General features: G+C 35.7%; 1 protein-coding gene and 1 long non-coding RNA gene across 2 annotated transcripts in view; both read left to right on the top strand.

The window, feature by feature from the left end:
- Positions 1–9919, top strand: part of cd4-1 (CD4-1 molecule) — a 20900-nt gene extending 10981 nt beyond the window's left edge. The window contains exons 3-12 of the mRNA XM_036216094.1: positions 76–198; positions 5225–5284; positions 5363–5506; positions 5596–5745; positions 6776–7003; positions 7092–7451; positions 8516–8767; positions 8875–8972; positions 9069–9109; positions 9190–9919. Coding sequence (XP_036071987.1) covers positions 5230–5284; positions 5363–5506; positions 5596–5745; positions 6776–7003; positions 7092–7451; positions 8516–8767; positions 8875–8972; positions 9069–9109; positions 9190–9220 — 1359 coding nt within the window. The 5' untranslated portion in view covers positions 76–198; positions 5225–5229 and the 3' untranslated portion in view covers positions 9221–9919. The remainder of the gene's footprint in view (positions 1–75; positions 199–5224; positions 5285–5362; positions 5507–5595; positions 5746–6775; positions 7004–7091; positions 7452–8515; positions 8768–8874; positions 8973–9068; positions 9110–9189) is intronic.
- A 5090-nt stretch (positions 9920–15009) lies between these two features.
- Positions 15010–15877, top strand: LOC118599866. Its single transcript, XR_004949400.1, has 2 exons — positions 15010–15382; positions 15521–15877. It is a non-coding gene; the product is annotated as an uncharacterized LOC118599866 (long non-coding RNA).
- The last annotated feature ends 4567 nt before the right edge of the window (positions 15878–20444 follow it).

The raw sequence follows: 20444 nt of genomic DNA, 5'->3' as shown, positions 1-20444 counted from the left end.
TTTCCATAAGGCGACCAATCACATGTCGATATTGTTGTTCTTGACTTTCTCCTACATCTGTGTGTCTTTTTGCAGACCAATCAGCGCCGAGGGAGGCGCAACTTTGCTTGAAAAACAGTTTGTTTGACAGATCGAACTCATTTCCGCCCAGCGACAGATCTCAGAGCACTGAAAGACACCTGACGACTGTTAAACGTTGTAAGTATGCTCTGTTTTTTAAAGGTTATCTACACCTTTTATGATGAATTATGAATACAGTTAAACAAGTCAAAGCTTTGTATTTAAGAAACAATTTAGATGCAGTTAAAGGATTAATCTCAGGACGCTAAGAGGAATGTTTTGTATTACGACTACAGATGAATTTACACAACTATTTACGATAATTCAGGTAATAAAATCGTGAATTTATTGCAAAACTAAAATGGGCAAAAGCTAAAATTATTAGACAAATATATGAGACAAAAAATGAGTAAGATGAATTTATTTTGTTTTTTAAAGCATAAAGTTCAAAATAAATAAATAAGTGCCTTTCTCGTTGTTTTTTATTTTTACTTATTTTATTTCCATGTCTAGCAAAATATTTAAAAGTTTTGCTGAATGCGCAGTTACGGTGCAATTTATTAATGTGATTTGTACGATGTTATTGTAACAAAAGTACTTATTTGTATAAAATAAGGCTTTCTCATTCATGTCCTAATTTAATTCGTGTTTGTTCACAATAAAAAGCTAAATCTGTTTTTTCAGCATAAGTTGTGTAAGTATTTAGATTTTTATTTTATTCTTAATGAAAGTGAATGCTTGTCTTCAATCTAAATCAATGTTTTTCTAATGAAAACAGACAGAAATCTAACTTTTTGAGAGATTTTGTCCTCCCCCTCTGCTGTTTTGACCCCCACCCACCCACTGCTGCTGAACCTTCATCTGGGCCTCCATCCTGACATGAATGTGATCGTCTTGGTTTCTGGGTTTAAAGCTCCGCAGCTGCAAAAAAAAAAACTTTAAACATTGCACTTGTATCGATATCTCACAGTCTCTGGACTTCACTCATATATTTGCTGCAAATGTGTTTTAAGGGTAAAGTTTTTAAATCGTGCAGATTTTAAAAGTATTTCCCGCTTGAGGTTATTTAAGCTGAAAATGGTGTTTGTGGCGTTTTCTGTACAATTTCAATATATGAATCCAGTATTTCCACAGAAAACAATGCACAAAAAAACCCCATTCATTAAAAGCTACAAAACAACTGAATTCATTACAAATCTAAATTATTAGAGTTTCACTTCATGACAAAGATAACTCAATAATTTATAGTCAAAATGTATTTGTTTATTACTCTAAACAGGGGTCTAACCTGATGCTCCGGAACCACAAGCGGTTCTTTTAACCCTCTTTGGATTTGTAGAAAAATGCTAATAATTGAAAAAAAGTTTTTTAGTTTTAACTCATTTGTTTAATTTAAAAAGTAGTATCATTTATATTTAGATTTTCTGACATATAACTGAACAAAATAATGATACAAGGGTCAATTAGTAGAATGAACTCATATTGTTATCTTCTGTTGTATCTATCTGCCTTCCATAGCTGAAGCTTTAAAGCATATAATTGCATTTATATATATAAATATTTAAAAAATGGATTCTACTCCGATGTTGTCTTGTTTACATTTGATTGTAAAAGGAGAAAAAGGATGAAGATGCAGCAAAGTTAAAACAATAGAAAATCCCATGTTTTCTTTAAATAAATCTACTGCAGCAGGACGATCTTTTTTGACACTGGGTGTATTTTATTTTGAAAGGAACTTATATGTGCTGTCAAAAATGAAACGAGCAAAAATAGACAAATAAAACTGTTTTATCGTTCCATTAAAACAGTCTTTATAAGCGAGGTTCTATAGGTGAATGACTTGATGGTAAAGAAACAGAAAAAGTTCTAACAGTGACCAAATCCCGGCGAGAAGCTGGCCCGACCGGTTCTGTTCGCGTTCAAAGGTTGCAGACCCCCACCGTAAACTGTTGTTTTAATCAAGACCAAACTGGCCATTAATGCCATTATTTATTTAATTAAGTATTTTAATAATATTTGTTTTCTACTTTGTTTTAGTACATTTGTGTTTTAACTGTACAATAAAAGTCAAGAAAGAGGAAAAAAATCCCCAAATTATGTCATGATAACTTTATTTATGATTAAAAAATTACAATATCATTATATAAAATACTCTGAACAATTTTATAGTTTAACTGTGATTATCGATCTGCCGCATTGACCTGACGCAGAACTTTTTACAGATTATTTATTAGCTTCAATGTGTTATCTTATACCAATTTACATTTTTGTTGGTTTTGATTTTAAGAGTTAAGAACTCTATATGATAATTTCTCAGAGATTTCAGTTCTGCTGAATGATATTTATATATTTCTGAGTTTTCTCTCCACATTTGCCCAAATACAGGCTCAATATGGAGAATGACGATGATGTAATCTAAACTACATTTTAGAACATTATGGATTTATTTTCATTATTAGGACAAAATAGGATAATAACAAACCAAAGAGATTTTTTTTTACTAATGTTTGGATGTTTTTTTGTAACAACATCAAATAGCTCTTTGACACAGGGGCTGAGCTACGGGGGGGGCAATGGCCCCCTCAGCGAAACGCTTTGCCCCCCAATTTTTGAGCCAATTGGCAACAATACTGACATGCTTTTTTAAGCATTACAAAAATAATAATTAAAATAACATTAAATTGACATTTACCTACATTAAACTAAAGTAACAATAAAATAAAATAACGCGCTTTCATTTGTCACCCTTCCAAAATCTTCTTCCCTCCTCCCACTATATAAAATAATCTAGCTCTGCCACTACCCAATATTTTTTTTTTAATTTTCAAATTTTCATTTAGCTTAACTTTATAAAAATATACACAGGTTAATGGATGTATCCTTTAAATCAACTTCCCATTTGTCAAGTATTTTCTATATTTCTGCTTTTTCCTCCAATCTTCCTATACACATTTTTGCACAATATTATTTATATTCTTTGAAAAATTTGTGTTTATTTATCAAAGTGATTTGAAATAAAGAGAGAAACTGAGTTTATTTCATGTTTAAGAAGTGAACAAAGCTGCTTCTGTCTTGTTTTTGCAAAGCCTCAGCAGCGTACGATTTAACAAAAGAACAGAGATTTTGAGATTAGGGAGTCAGGAGGGGAGAAAAAAGTGAAGGCGCATCTTAAACCACAGTTTAGGTGCGCTGCCGGGGCTGTGGTCTCTCTTTTGTCTTTTTAAGCGAGGAGAGATCCGCCTTTCGTGGAACAGGGGAGGAAGAGAGGGGGTGTGAGAGGCAGAAGGGGAGGAAGACGGGAGGATCGGGATAGGAGTCTGCAGCTTCACTAAATCAAGTCCCACCACAACTCAGCCGGGTGTCTCTTCCTTCCAGCCTTTCTCTTGACTTTCTGTCACCCAAAGCCCACCACAGGCCGCCTACTCTCAACTCTGTGAACTTTTTTTCTTTTATCTTCTCGAATCTCTCTAAATCTGAGACCACCGCAAACCCCTCATCGCTTCCTGTAGAAGAATTTCACTTCAAATTAGTCTGTTGAATCTTAAATTTGAGCAGTTTTGGATTCAATAGGAAGTCCTGTCTTTTTTAAATGACCATTGAAGTTAAAAGAGTTTGATTTTCTTAAAGTTTCATCTTTAAAATATAAAGAGAACACACTGAAACTTTATTATGATTTTGTTCACTAACCCCCCATTACTGCACACTTTAAAATATTATTGCTTTTTTATTTTATTTTGAAGGTGGTCAGGTTTCTTCTCTCCGGTGCATTTAAACTAAACACTTTAGATACTTTTTAAGAAGAACATCAAGCTACACTGTAAAAAATGAACCATCGGATCATTTGACAAAAGTTCTGTAATTTACTACATTAAAATGTTTTTGTTTTCATCAAATTAAAAGTTTGGGTTAAAGGTTTACTCAACTCAAAAATGTAATTGGATAAAAAGAAATATATTTAACAAACTACAGAACTTTTGCTAATTGATCCAATGGTTCACTTTTTACAGAGTACAAAAAAATTGCATTCCTTTGAAACCAAAACATCAGGTCAATGTAGGATTATTAAAATCATTGTTACTTCTCAAAAACAAGTGTTTGTTTCAAAAATGTGTTTTCAATGAAAATTCTAAGTAAAATTTTTAATAAAATCTTACAAAAACAAACTGAATAATATATTCCTGCTGCATCATTATACAGTTTTCTGCAAGAGTCCCAGTTGCTGCAAAATGACATAAAGTTCTTGTTTGTACAAGAAAGTTTCTCGAAATAACAAACTAAATCTTCCACATGTTGCAATTTCTTACTTAAGTGTGTGGCTTTTACGCTGCAAAAAAGTCCTCTAGAAATAAGTCAAAAATATTTAAAAATCAAAATTTTCCTTAAGTGAATTCACAAGAATTCATATTTTGCTAAAAATATAAATATATCATTACTAAGACATGTTTTCTCAAGGAAAAATTGTCTTGCTATTGAAAACTTTCTTAATAAGATGATTTCTATTGTAAGACAGAAAATAAGACATTTTTTCCTAGCCCTAAGGGTCTTTTTACTTCATTAAAATATAAAGACTGAAACCCATTTTTCCTTAAAAATAAAATGATGTGGAATGCACCACAAACCAACTGGATCACAGAGCCCATATCTTTATATTTTTCTTTTACACTGATGTCACCCTGGGTTAATATGGGTTAAGATTAGTTTTTTGCAGTGTATTTATATCACTTTTATTTTCTGATTTGACGTATTCCTCATTGCAAACAGAGCTCCCGGCAGCTTAAAGGCTTCCCTGGCAATTACTTTATGTTCTTTGTGAACACAGGCCTCCTACAGAAGATTATACAAAAATGAACTTTCTACCTTTCTAACTTTTTCTGAACCTTTTGGGGTCACAGGGCTTTTGGAGTCTTTCCAACTACTGTTGGTCAGGTTGTCAGTCTGTTGTGGGGCAACACAATCACGCACTCACACCTAGTGACATTTAAAGTCATCGGTTAACCTATGAAGCGTTTTTGGACTGTGGGAGGAAGCCTGGAGAAAACCCAACCATGCACTGGGAGAAGGCAGGATTTGAACCATTTCCCTGTGAGCGCTAACCACTGCACCCACCGTGCACCCCACAAATAAGTATTATGTTATTAAAATAATTTTCTGTTTCTGTTTTTAGGCACAATGAAGATCCTCATCCAGCATTTGATTATTCTCATATTTATGTCCAAAAAAGCTGGTAAGACGCTTGACAGCGAAGTATTTATCTAACTAAACTGTGCACATTTGAACTTCTGTCTATCAAATTCCAACTTAGGGGCTGATGAAGTCATCATTGCTGTGGAAGGAGAGGACGTTACACTTAGAATCTCCAAACCAAGCTCTGATGGATATATGTACTGGTTCAAAGACAGCACTAGGATCGCTTCGACAAACAGCTTAGGAGGAAAGTTTGTGGAAGGTGAGTAAAACACCAGCAGCACAAGTTCTCGGTGAAACATGTTTATGAAACTTTTGATTTAACTTGTCTTTTTTTGTCCCGCCACACAGAATCACCCTTGAAAGGGAAGCTAAGTGTGGGTGATAATTTTCTGCTCATAAAAAGCATCGGAGCAAATGACTTTGGACAGTTCAAGTGTCAGATTAAGTCCAGCAGTCCACAACAATGGCTTATAGTGTTCAACGTCATCAAACTTAAAGGTAATATTAGGGAAAAGATGAATTATAACTTTTATGATTGTTTGTCTAGTCGCACAGAATAAAGATAAGACAAATGCTATTGTAAGGAATTTAATATATTTTCATTCTTAGTATTCAGTTGCTCCATGCATTAAAAATACAATTCAATGGGTGTTTTTACAGTAAATTTATCTTCTTGCTGATCAAAATTAATCTCACAGAAGCACCATTTGTCTTACAGTTATCCAAGATGAATACAAAAACTGTGTTCTGATGTAATTTTATATTTATTTTTTTTAGCTAAAACTCTTTTGACATAAGAGTATTTTAATATACAGTTTAAAGAAAAAGTACGGTAAAATTTTATAATATCTACACACTTTTAATCATTAGTTGAGCATCGCTTAACAGTTAATTAATCATTTTTAAAGCCTCACTCCTACTTTATTAAGTATGTGTTGTTAAAAACACTTTGTTAATGATTAAAAAGTATTACTATGTGTTTATAATGGTAGGTTAAGACTTTACTCATTAACAATTAAAAATGTTAAATTAAGTATTAAATGATTCACAAACGAGTTAAGTAGAGGTGGTTCTCTAAGTTGCTAACTCATTTAAAAAGTGTTAATAAAGGATTTAATAATTATACATCCACAGTTTTAGACATGTACTGTTAATGTGTTAATAAATACTTTATAAATGTAACTCAAGATGAATTCATGTAGTTATAAAACACAAAGTGAGGACTATTTATGCTTTATGAAGTCGTTACACATTAGATATCATCTAAGCGGCATCATATAATAAACACAGTCAGCTTAAACTAATACAACTTCATTTTGGTTGAAGTTATTGCTCCCAAAGGAGGGTCAACCAGTTAATAAATCCAAGGGTTCACATATTTTTTTCACCCCCACTTTAAATATTTACACATTTTGTGTCAAATTCATGCAGAAATCCAAGTAATCCCAAATGATTCACATATTTTTTTCCTGCAGCTGTATGTGTATATCAGATTTTTGCAACAATTTAATTTATTTATTTTTTTTAGTGGGTAGGAATCCAACTGGCCCTTTGCTCCCAGGGACGGATACAACCCTGACCTGTGAGGTGGAAACTCCCAGAGGTTTAGCTCAGATCAAAACAAAATTGAAAACTCCTGACGGAAAGGACTTTTCTAAAGCGACGAATGTTATCCAAGCCACAAGTCAATACAGTGGACAGTGGACCTGTGTTGCAAACGATAAAAAAGAGGTCTCCATTTCTGTCCCAGTTATGGGTGAGTTACTATAATATAAAATATTTTTAGAGATCTATCTTTACATTTAAAATAAAGTTGCCTTTCCTTCTCCTCACCTTTCTTCCAGACTTCACCCCAGCTCTCCCATATCACTATACATCTGAAAACTCCCCCCTCTTGGTGCCGTTCTCCTTCTCTTCTGGCATCCAGCTGGATGACATCAAAAACGTTACCCAAAAGATCGAGTGGTTCTTCACACCAAAAACATCCTCAGTCGCAAAGAAACTCTTCTCCCTGTCGATGACGAAACCGTTCAAGCCGGAAGTGGACCACGGAAGAAACCTGAAACTCTCAGACGTCACCAAAGGAAATTTTTCTTTGTGTAGAAATCAGGGACAAAAAACCGATGCGGGGAACTACACGTGCACCATAACATTTAGAAATGGCAAGACTCTGAACGCCTCAAGACAATTTGAAGTATTAGAAAGTAAGTCCTAACAATATTTATTTGAAAAAAAGGCCAAATTGTTCCTAACATATTGGCTTTCCAAATGTCCTCCTTAAATTATGCAGGTTTATGGAATAGAATGCACTAAAGTTGGTGTTTTAGATTTATTTTCACATGTGGTTCTGCTTAGTTGGTTGTTCGGTTCATACATAAACATTGTCTTGATCATCTCTTGTGTTTTTGAAGGATAAAACTAAATCTGAAGTGGAAAGAATTGACTCCGCCCACCTCAGCTACAGTCCAAAAAATGAAATGTTGCTGTTTTAGTTTAAACAAAAAAAAAAAATCTTTTCTCCATCCATTTTCTATGTGTGTTCGGTCCTGTGTAGAGTCATGGGGGTTGCTGGAGCCTATCCTGGTGTCTTAAGGGCAAAGCCAGACGCCAATCCATTGAAGAAGCTATAACTATTTAAAAAAATGAAACTGGGATGTGCAAAAGATATATTTGGATAAAAATGTGCTTATTTACAACTGAGAGAGAACTGGTGCAGTGATTAGCGCTCTTGCTCTCACAGTCCAAAAACAGGCTTCAGGGGTTATTAATTAATGTTTCTAAATTGCCCCTAGATGCGCATGTGAGTGTGTGGCCCTGCAACAGACTAGTGTACTTGCCTTTGCCCAACTGTAGCATGGTTGGCCTTCAGGGTTCTACCCCTGACAGGGATTCAGTGGGTGATGAAAATGGATGGATAGAAGAAACTGATCCTTCTCAAAACTGGCCTCCAGTGGGCAATTGAAGTACTGCAACATTTGGTAGTTTTAATTTTGGAGCACAAAGCTGGGTTTGTTTTTGATTCACAGTGCAAATCGGTCTGTTCCAAAATTAATTTATGATTTTTCCTTTATTTATTTAAATGTATGTACAGTACAACATGGAAATTCTCGTATTTAAATGTTTGAATCCAAATTTCTCGTTTTATTATGTCAAACACTGACAAATGTTTCTCTAAAGTACAATTTTTTCATCTTTATTTCAAGCAAGAAAGACATTTTAAAAGTGAAGTCATTTAATAAAATCCTTTTTTTTTCAATTCTGTCTCTAGTTATCCCTTCCCCGGGAGCTCAGTTAACCTCCGGCCAACAGCTCAAACTCTCCTGCACCACTGGCGAACCTCTGCCCCCTGATATGCAGCTGAAGTGGGTCCTTCCCAAAACAAGCCCCCAGCTGCTAACTGACCAACATTCAGCAAATCTCACTTTTCCAGAAGTGAGAACCGCCGATAGCGGAAATTGGAGATGTGAGCTGTGGTGGAACAACATAAGTCTGGTGTCGGCTGTCATAACGCTACAGATTGGTGAGAACAGGAAGCAGGAAATAAAATATGAGCATGACTTTGTGGCCACAAGGTTTGATAACACGGTGCTGTCTTGATTTGAACTGTCTTTTCTGTTTCTCTGACAGAACCCATTCTGAACACATGGCAGCTCGTGGTCGTGTGCATCGCAGGAGTCATCTTACTCGTCCTCCTTGTTCTCATCGTCATCCGCTGCAGACGTCATGTACAGTTCAACTTTACTTCTCCCTTTATGATCTACTTTATATGTTATCACGACATTAGCAGGTTTGTCATTGCCTCTCTGTTCTCTCATCAACAGAAGCAGAGGCGTCTCAGGCATCAATTCTGCAGATGCAAAAAGTATGCATTTTTTTCTATTACATTTAAACAAATGAGTACATTTCTTTGGATCACTAAAAACATATAAATCTCCTTTTCAGCCCCCAACCCAAAGGATTCTACAGGACATAAAAATGATGAGAGACATCTGCGATTGAACAGCTGATCTATAGTCATTTGTGTTGAATATATCTGTTTGAGAGGAGATGAAAAACTCACAATCATCGATCCAAAAACAGCTATATGAAGCCGCTGTACATATGAACCCACGTGGAATGATTTTACTTTGCAAGACGTTGTTTATAAAATGGATGTAAATAAAATAAAATATAGGATGATATGCAACTCATCTGAATTGGAAATGGTGCCAAAACTCCATAAATATTTAATTGTGTATGTGACTAGAAAGTTGTTAGGAGAGAAAATCACATTCTTGTATAATACAGAAGAAAAATTGGAAATATGATCAAGCTTCAATTAAGCTTCAAAATTTGATTTTTAGTTGGTTTATTTCTTTGATGACTTCTGATTATTGTTTTGTATTTTTATAAAATATTGTTTTAATGCTTTTAATATTGATGAGCTGATAAAACATCCTTTTTCGCTCCTTTATTATATAGTTTTGTATGTACTGAAATGTACTTTATTGTAATTTATCGAAGGCTTTACTCTCTCAAATACTCTCATGGTATCTCTACAGGTTTTAGCAAACATTTCCACATGCAATATTGTTTTTTGCACATGTTTAAAACGTAAAAAACGAAGCAGAAATTCTTGTGTCGCTGAGAAGATCGTTGTTTTGAACAAATGCATGCTGAAACAAACATTTAACAACTGTTGTCGGTGGTTTTTTTTTTACCATTTAAATAAAGAATGATGTTGTGAAGCTGTCTGGGTGCGGCAACCATCTGACAGATCTGTGGGTACAGGAAGACGTTCAGATACAGATACAGGTACAGATCCACGTTCCAGAACCTTCACAACAGAGACAAAAGCAGAAGGGGGAGTATTGAAGACATCACTTAGCCTCCTATCTTATCAAAACTTTGAAGGATGAGGCACACACTGTCTCTTCTCTACATTAAAGTGAGCTTTCACCATCTCCACGGTTAATCGCATTTACCCAACCCACTGCCATAGTTAATGCTGAAATATCTCCACAAATGTTTTTTAGATTGCTGTGCAAGTTCAGCAAGTTACCCACAAATGATACCTAAGCACCACCGTGAGGTTTGGAACGGAAATGCCTTGACGTGTATTAAGCAGTATTGAGGACCTTGATGATCCTCCCACCCTCAGGCAGGAAAAACTGTTTTAGCTTTCGCCATCTAATGACTTTAGTTAGCCCCAGCAGCCATTTGCACTCCGTTACCCTGAAGTCCAGCTATGACAGCAGTAATGGTGTGAGTAACACCTGCTCTTTGCTGTTTTTAGCATGTATTAAATGGATCCTGTGTGGTTAGTGCATTCTACCTGCTGACTGTGAGACCGACATGTATCATAGCGCAATTACAGCAGCTCAGCTTTAAAGGTTTCGACTAAGTCTTTAAATCCCTTAATGCTCTCGGTAAGTGAGTAGGTTAATTTTGCATCATTGGGTATTTTAATTCAGTGATGTGCTTCCAGGTTTCCATCTGGGATAAGAGTTCAAATGAAAGTGGGAGCTTTGAACAAGTCTTACAGTTAATATGTGTTTAATAGCTAGTGTTGCACCTTCCTAGACTATTATTGAGACAAAGAAGAACAAACTTACATGTAGAGTACAGTATCACAATAATTGATGTTTCAGCTTTAGGGTTATCTGACCAAATGTAGATCTTTATGGAAAATGTTTCTAAAATGAAACCTAAACGCAAATTTTCTTGTTATTCTCCTTTACATCTAAGATGTTTTAAGTCTATACATTATTACTTGGAACACTACTGTCCATTAGTGTCAAGAAAATGCCCCACAGACGTAACAACTCTAAACCATTATTACTGTACATAAATAGGATTTCTTCTTTTTTGAGAATCTGTTTCTTTATGTTTTGTGAATTAGCAGTTCACCTACAGACAATTACTGCTCATATTTCTGGTATATTTTTAATTTTTCCGTCATTAGTCTGAAAATATCCAACCAAACATCTTCTTAACCTCTAAATCCCTTTCAGAACCACAAAGTCGCAGGAACCTGTCCCAGCTACTGTTAGGCAAAAGTGCGGTACACTCTATAATCACTCATACATGGGACGGTTGACCTCTGATGGGAAGACTGCGGGTTTGATTCCCACCTTGCCTGTCCGTTTGTTGAAGTGTACTTCGGCAAGACACATAAACCCGGCTTGTGTCTGGTGGAAGGTTGGGACCTGCGGAGCCCCCATCAGTGTGTGGGGGGGTGAATGAGGCTTAGGCCTGCCACGATTAGTCGACTAATCAACGACTAATCGACTATTAAAATAGTCGACGACTAATTTAATAGTCGATTAGTCATTAGAGTGTAGTAAAGTTGAACGTTATAACGACATTCTGCTAGTTTTTTGCACTATTTTGGCATTTATTAAGGATTTTTTTAGGCTATTCTGGAATTTAGCTAATATTTCAGCTACATGCTAGCTGTTTTGGCTAATTGTGTGAATGCATTCAATGCATTCAATGCATTCACACTATTGAGATTCTTCATTTACGTTTTCTTCCATACGTTTTTTGACACGTAAAAACTCAAGCACACTTTATGCGATTTACACAATCTTGGTATCAAAACGTCCAGCACGTTAAGGACATGACCGCTTCTATTATTATTAGTTGTGCACTTTACAGTTTTTGCGTAGTTACACAATTTGTGCGTTTTTTCAGCCCCATTATAACTAATAGGATTTTTTTACAAATTCCTGCAAATTACACACTTTATGCAATTTAAAACATTCAGCATGTCCAGAAATTCATGCTTGTACTTCCAGCATTGTTAAATCATGCAAGTTACACAAAATTACACAATTTAACACAACTTTACACAATTTTACACAAATTTATGCAAATTTTAAGCAAATTCAACATTTTATGCAATTTTACACATCCAGCATGTTCAGGAAATTCATGCTTTTACTACATATTATTACAATTACACAACTTACACAAATTTAACACAACTTTACACAACGCAATAATGCATTCACACTTGCATTATCGGAGGTAATGCAATTTTTCTAGTTTAGGATTGTTTCCGTTTTTTAGGCTATTTTGGAGTTTAGCTAATATTTCAGCTGCATGCTAGTTATTTTGGCTAATTTAGGCTTTTTTTGTTTTGTTTTTTGGGCTATTTTGGCATTTAGCTAATATTTCAGCGACATGCTAGCTGTTTAGGCTAACTTAGACTTTTTTATTTATTAGGCCAATTTGACATTTATCTAATATTTTAGCGGGCTATCAGCTTCAGCGTTTTCAGGGATCAATTTCAGCATCTTCAGCTATCGTCACCAGCATATTCAGCTGACAAATTCAGCTTAAAGCCTTCACACTAGCATTATCTGTGATAATGCTAGTGTGAATATATCTAGTTTTTTAGTTATTTTAAAGCTAATGATGGTTAAGATGAGTGTTTTACATCCACTTTGCGCATGATTTGTCGACTAATCGGAAAAAATAATTGGTGATTAGTCCACTAATAAAATAGTTGTTTGTGGCAGCACTAATGGGACTGTGACTGGAAAGCGCTTTGGGTCTTCGAGGAAAGTAGAAAAGGGCTAAACAAGTCACCAACAAACAGGTGTTTTGCCAAGATATGTTTCCTTTGTTCCGCCACAACTTCTGGCATCGTTGATTTGTCTCATAACACTCATATTAATTGTAAAAAGAAAGGGAATGTTTATAATATACTTTTTTCTGGAGCTTTTGGGAGTTTATTGTCATATTTGAAACTGTTTTTGTTGCACCAGTGTTAGAGGGTGTAAGCTAGAGGGCGTGTAAACGGATGGGAAAAGGGGGGCGGGCTTACACCGCACCAACAGTTCCGCTCTGCAGAAACTATATAAACGACACGGGTTTCTTGATTTTGGCAATAAATAATCAAAATTAAAAGGAAAGACATTTAAAATAGATCAAAAGATGATCAGAGTAGGATTTGTTTGACTGCTGAGGAAAGCTCAAATCAAATCCAACTCAGATTTTAGCTAAACAGATAAATACATCTTTTAACGAATAGATGCTTTGTCCACTATTTTTTGTGATTTGCCAACTAAATCTCCCACAGCTTCACAAAATGAACAAATATTTTATAGGATGGAGGACCAGCACGTAAGCTTTGGTGTTATTTATCATTGAAAGACCAGAGTTCTCACTGCTCCCCTTCTTTCTTAGATTAACCAGTTATTGATCTCCTAAGAGTATAAATCAGCTTTGATTGGCACATCAGAGTGTGATGAATGTTATTTCTGTTTTTTCTCTCACTATTTTTTTAGTATTGACAGCTCGAATTTCACAAGGTTCCTCTGATCAAATGAGACTAATTAAAGCAGAAAATGGGTTTGCTGTTTGTGTGTTTTTCTCTCTTTTTTCCCCATTGTGGCACATTACCAAGCATTCACGTCATGATCCGATAAGCTGGACTTTATTCTCGATTCAACAAAACTTTTTTTTAAAACAAATAAGCACACACATGGTTTCACATCACAGACTTCCCACTGTTAGGTTTTCTTTGGGAAATGACATGAAGCTGAAATCCTTTTTTCACTTGATTTAAAAAAAAACAGAGTGATTCATCCACTTTGCTGCTGCCAAATCCAGAAGAAGGTCTTCACTACAACAGAGACTGGAAGTGAGAAAGCTTCTAAGATTATACAGACTGACAGAGAGACATCACAACATGTGAAGAAGTGCATCAAACTGAGACCAAGATGTGAGAAAAAAAAACAGAAATTCTCTTGTCAGAGCTACAGCAGCAGCACTTTTTGGAATACATTTGTTTAACTGGTGCTGTAAGCAGAGGAGCACGCCTCAATGAGTCAACCAATGAGAGCAAATTTTATCTTAAGCTAAAGCATGGATGTTTATTGGCAGGAACACCAAAGCCTTCAGAGACAGAGAAGGTGCAAGGAGTGCTAACAAAGACACAGCAGGCGTTAAAAAAGGAGCAACAACCACGTTCACAAAGAGTTGACACTCAGAAGCTCAAAATGTAATATTTTATACGTGAAAGTGTAATATTTTTTTACTCTTACTTAAAAAAGATGTGCTGCATAATTTGATAATGTCAATATTTAAATAAGCTTGTTCTTTCTAATAAAAGTGAATGTGTTGAGGAGAAAATCTCACTTCCTTTCCAAGTTCATTTTTTAGACAGATGCAGCTTTGTGTTGCAGATTTCTATCATCTTAAATAGTAAAATGTATTTATTATTATTTTAATAACTTTTATTTAATCAGGAGAAGTTATGTTGATATTACCAAGCTTTTTTTTAAGGGAGTCCTGCTCAAGCCAGCAAAACAGATCAATATAAGAATTAAAATACAACACAATTTAATATTTAAAATATTTACAAGTTACAGAACTCAAAAATATTACTTTTAAGCTTCCTATTTTTAAAAGGCAAAAAAAAACATTTTAGATGGGTTCTCATTTTAAAAAACGTCTACAATCTCTAAAGATTATTTTTCATTTTATAAGAAAAAGTTTAACAAATTCAGAGATACAATCAATATTTTTTTTTTCAATTTAATGCTCTTTAAAACAGAAATTTGTCTCAAAATCTGCTGATGTTAATGCAAACTGTTTCTTAAGCAGAGAATTTGAGTGATCCGGTTTATTCTGCAACTTTACATGTATCAAAACTACATTTTGATGAGTCCTGATCAGACTTTTTATATCATCTTCCCAAAAATATATTTATTAATTTTGACTTTATTTAGTCCTGTGCATTAAGCTTCATTCTGTTGGAAACTAGGTGGGATTACTGAGGAAATTAGTCTTTAAAAATCCGTCTTTCTACTATTAGTTTACTGTGAATATATATGTATTTCTAGGTTTCTCGTGTTCTTGGGATGGAATGCAGTTCCCTGATGGACTAGAAATTAATACGTTGGTCATATAGTGGATAATTAGGCATTTACGCTACATTTTTAAACTCTAAACATGTTTATGTACAAAATCCTGAGTAGAAATTTAAGTTCAGAAGACCTAAAAATGTCTTGAACTTTTCTGGGCGTGTTTACATTCTGTACACTTACAGTACTTATATGTGTGTATGTGTGAAACCTAAAAAAAAAAACAAAGTGTCACGGCAGCCCCTGCCTCCGCTCCTCCCACCGCTACTGCTCATCAGGTTGATCTGCTGCACCTGTCTGTCCTCCTATATATCTCTGTCTCACTGCTCCTATCACTGCCGGAACGTCTCGCTATTCAGCCCGACTACCAGCTCTAAGCGTCACAGTCTGCTAACCGCTTCTGTCTCATGCTTCAGAAACTCAAGCTCTCTGCCTGCTTACCTGCCTGCCTTCACGTCCCGTGCACTCACGCTGTGTTCCCGTGACAACGCTGCTACTCCGCTGGAATTGGATTCCTGCTTCCTCCACGCTGCAAGTCCTGCTCAAAGCCTGTCCATAGATCCTGTTGCTGCTAAGATCTCTTCTTCACGGATTACCCCACTCAAGACCGCTACAAACTTCCACAAACTAAGACTCTTCCTCTCCACTCATTCTGCTCTGCTCTCCGACGGCGCCCTCATCTGCGGCTTCAGCACCCCCTGGTGTCTGGCGGCGTTACTGCACCCTGCCTGTTTCCATCTCATCATCCTTCAGCAATAAATAACTGAACTTCATCCACTCCTGGGCCTGTCATTTTTGGGTGGTCTCGTGACCTGTCCTGACACAAAGGAGGAAAGCCACTTAACTTCCTCTGCATCCTGTCTTCAGGGAGCAATAAATGCTGGGAAGCTAAATTCTGGTCAAATGGTTCTGCTCTGTACTTAAAGTGAGAGGATTAATTGACAGGAACAATGTTGTTTGGTGTTTAATCAGGCTCCGGGGGACTGCAGCCGGTCCTCTAAGTGTTTGAAGAGTCAGTCCACAACGCTGATGTTTAATGGGTTTTTTTTTGCGCTAACATCATACTCACCATCCTAAGTAAATATACACACAAACCTCTGGCATTTCCCAGACTGTAGTGTGAGCGGTACCAGACATGAAGACTCGGCATCTAAAAGTAAACTGAGGATGATAATTGTGTTTTTGTTGTTTTTAGCATGTTCTAGTTTTCTTTTTTCATGATGGAGGACTCATTTGAAGAAAAGTGATCTTAAAATGGCCTTTTTGAGTGTTTAGGTTCTGATCGTTGTAGATCAGAAGCAGACAATAAAATTCAGTTGGATCCACTTGCAGACAGATCCATGTATGTCTTTGTTTTTCTCATTCAAGCTGGTATCTGCCTCAAAACTGTACAGGATAGCTCTAATATTGCTCACTATTTTGTTGCATCGGTAATATTTGGTTTGGGTTGTGAGGGGCTGTAAGCTAGCAGAGTGTCAACTAAGGAATGATGGGAAATGAAGAGAGGCTTACTCCTGCTCCACTCAGAGGAGAATGTCTAATGAACTTCTGCCACTCTGCAGAAACTATATCCTAGAAAATGACATCATTATTATTATTATTATTATGTATTTATTTGACAAAAAACTGAATAATCACAAATAAAAGAGCACTGGGAACATTTTTACAATAGATCAAAAGATGGTTTGGAGTGTGACAGTCTTTAAAGGGCCCCATCATATGCTGATTCATGTTAGGTTAGTGTAACACAACCTAAAATTTGTCACAGACCAACTGCCTTTCTTTCCTCTCCAAAGTCCATTCCGGTCTCCTGCCAGTCTCACACATGTGCAGGCTGTTCATTCTCTCTTCATTTCGGCTCGGTGTAGCTCAGACACCTGTAATTGGCAATAAAAAAGATAAAGCGCTCTCTCCAGTCCGGTGAGGGTCATGTAGTAGAAAAAGCACAAAAGTCTATAATTGTGAAATATTTCTCCTGCTGGGCCAACAGTGTCTGACAGCAGCCGCTGATAATGCTCTAGTGAGGACACCCTCAATTGAAACAAACACCACTGGGGTTGTGTGCACTTCATCCATTACTATTGCACACATTTACACACACACATCTGATGGATGCACTGCAGGGAGGCAATTATGTAAAATTTTCACATTGGAAAATATCTACAACAAGAAAAAAAAGGAAATAATAGGAAAACCTTGTTAATGGCTACTGGAAATGAAATATTGGGACATTTATGATAGAAAACAAGTGTTCTGATACCACTTTATGTGGCATACAATAAGACCAAATAAAATAAATAGTATTATTAAAAAGTTCTGCCTTCTGTATAATTGTGTATATTACCACATGGATCATGGAGGAAACTAAAAACAGTATTAAATGTTCAAAATGAATTTTTGGGAGTCCTCTTGAAATACTAGCAGTCACTAAAAGCTTTGTGTTTTTTGGCACAAATTAGAAGCTATGATTCAATCATCAGACAATGTAAACATAGATTCTCACCTTCATATTTTGCCATTTAATTACCTCACAAAAGTTTATGTTTAAACCAAATTGTTTTTAATTTACAGTTAAAACAAAAAGAATATATATGTATATATATATATATATGGAGAAATACAGAATTTATTGTGAAATGTTGTACCTCCATCATTATGAAAGAAAAAAAAACAACATATGCATATGGAGTGCTTAATGGATAAAAAAAAACACTTAACCTTTAAAGATGTATGACGAAAAGAACAGTATTTCTGTAAATGAGGAACAAAAACATCATAATCTGTTAATTAAGTGCATCAATTCATGAGCTTGTGTTCACACGAAACTTGTGGTTTTGAACATCTGTTCCTCTGGTTTGTTATTTTAAAGACCTATGAACTCCAGTGTTATCTGCTAACCACAAACATTTACAGTTAAAGTTTTTTTATTCCTTGAAACCAGAACATAGAGATAATGTATTAATTTCAAACATTCCCAGGAAAGTACGTGGAAAGGTTGAAAATTGTATTTAAAATTAAACCTCAAGCAATATTTTCCAAATTGTATTTACTGATTCAACTTTTCTCTATTTTGACACTGAAGCAACTCTTTTTCTAAACTTTACTACAGACCATGATGTTACCGCTGCCATGCTTCACTGTTATTCTTGAGGTAAAACAAAATGTCATATCTGGTTTTGACACCTGAAAACAAAACTTCAATAGGCTCCTAGAAAAAACACTCACATCTGTGTGATGTCTTCTTTTCTCTCTGCGTGTTTTGCCGTTACTGCAGCTGCTAACTGGCTGTCTCTTTCCTCCGTATAGCAGGTGTTCCAGTTTTTCCCGTCTTCTCTGATCTGATAGGAGTTTCTTTTCTATTTAAAGGGGGACATTTCTCTCCACTTTTGCAGTTCAGGTAATTGTATTGGTGAAGACATTTTTGCTGCACTCTCTTGATTCTGCTTTTTGGCAATACTATTTTTTATGACGGTCATTACAATTCAGCCTGAACTAGATCATAACATTTTGAGCTGATCTTATTTTCTCTCTACAGCACCCTTTTGTGATATGGTGCTATAAACAATAGATAAACTGCAATGAATCGAATTGAGTTTTTATTTTTTTTATCTGCAACTTCCACTACTATTTTTCTTTATTACCAGCTGGCCTTTAAAGCACCTTCACAATCTTTATTCTATTATTTAAAATCAGGGCACATATGTCACATCCTGTGCTCTGCGTGAGGACTCTAGTGCCCTAAAACACAGCTGGTCACAGACGAGCGGCCTGACTTACTGTACATCAAACATTGGGGAGCACAATTTCCTGTTGACCTAAATTTGTGGTTTCTCTCTCTATCTGTCTCATTAGCAGTAAAGCAGCAGCGTTTCTTGAAAATGGGGTTCACGTTAAGATGGAAGTTACTATTTCAGCTGTGACAAGCTGAACTGGCAATGAAACAGCGGTTGGCGCTGTGAGAAGACGAGCAGCCGCACGATTCACCCTGGAACAGAGTGTACGCAGAGTGTGTGATGTGTGTGTGGTTCAGGTGTTACTCACACTGTGGCACCAAAATAGAACAATAAAAGACTTGTTTGTCTTGTTAAGCCAAAAGAAAGTCTCAGAAAAAAAAATTAAACAAACATAAAGGCAAGACAGTAATTAGTTAGAGGAATGGTTAGGATTATGATGAAAGTTACTGCAGTGTCCTTTGAAGTAATGAAACTGTTTGTGCAAAGCAGAACGGAGCAGCTGACAGCCCTGCTGACCAGCACAGGTGTTGCTCGTTCCCCTTAATTGGGTAGGTTACTGCATGCTGTCCACAAGACGAGAAAATCTGTGACGTGTGTGTGCGCGCATGTCTGTGCACAGCAGTGATCTTCCCTCTCCCTTCCACACAAACACACATATCTCTTTACAAGGCAAGGTCACTTTATCTTGTTGACTTTTGGAAAGGAGAAATTCAACTTTCTGGTTTAAATTATGAATATTGTTTCACATGTAACTGATAGCGTTAATTTGCCTCCGTTTGGGAAATTAACTCCGTCACATTGGTGTGGAAGAGAATTTAATAAGTGACATCCGTATCCAGGCAACCGGCTGTATGTTAAAGTCTGCAACCTTGGTGTGAGTTATCTGGAGTTTGATGGCGTACAAGGTTTTGTAACGTGTGAATTATAATTGCAGAGTGGTGTTAATGAGGGTGTACACATCTGGGACAAACAGTTCAGTCTGTTTGTTTTCTTTCTTTTCGCTGTTGTTTCATGCTTTTGGAAGACAACTGAATGGAATTTCTAGTGTAATAATTGTACTTAAAAAAATGAAGGTAAACTTGCTGTATTTATTTTTTTGAGTGCATAATATTATCCTTTCATACACATATTTTCCCTTTTTAAGGAAATTTAAAATTAAGATAAAATACGTTTTTGAAAACTTTTAACAGTAAACCGACTTTCATAATAAAAAAAAGAAAATTCATAACATCAAATATTTACAAAAAATGCAGACTAAAAAAAGTATTTTAATACTTTCTATCACTTTCAAAACTTTTGTGTTTGTCTTTCTTAAAAACTCACTCCTGTAAAAATTATGTTCTTGTTTTAATGTTGGCAGGCACACTAAATCATTTAAGATTAAAACTGAATTTCTGAGTATTTTCTTTCAAATTTGAATGAAGTTTGAAAATGGAATTTGAAAAAAGTTCCCTTTTGTGACACACCAAGTGAAATGGGTCCCACTGCACCATTACATTCAGGTGCTATGACTTGCAGACAAATAGATCCATTAACGTCTTCATTTTTCTTGTCTCAGAATTTTTGTTGCCCCTGTAATTTTATGTTGGGGTTGAGAGTGGCTGTA

The sequence above is a fragment of the Oryzias melastigma genome, linkage group LG16 (assembly GCF_002922805.2).
Source record: "Oryzias melastigma strain HK-1 linkage group LG16, ASM292280v2, whole genome shotgun sequence".
Taxonomy (NCBI): Eukaryota; Metazoa; Chordata; class Actinopteri; order Beloniformes; family Adrianichthyidae; genus Oryzias; species Oryzias melastigma.
This window is presented reverse-complemented; position numbering and strand designations above follow the sequence as displayed.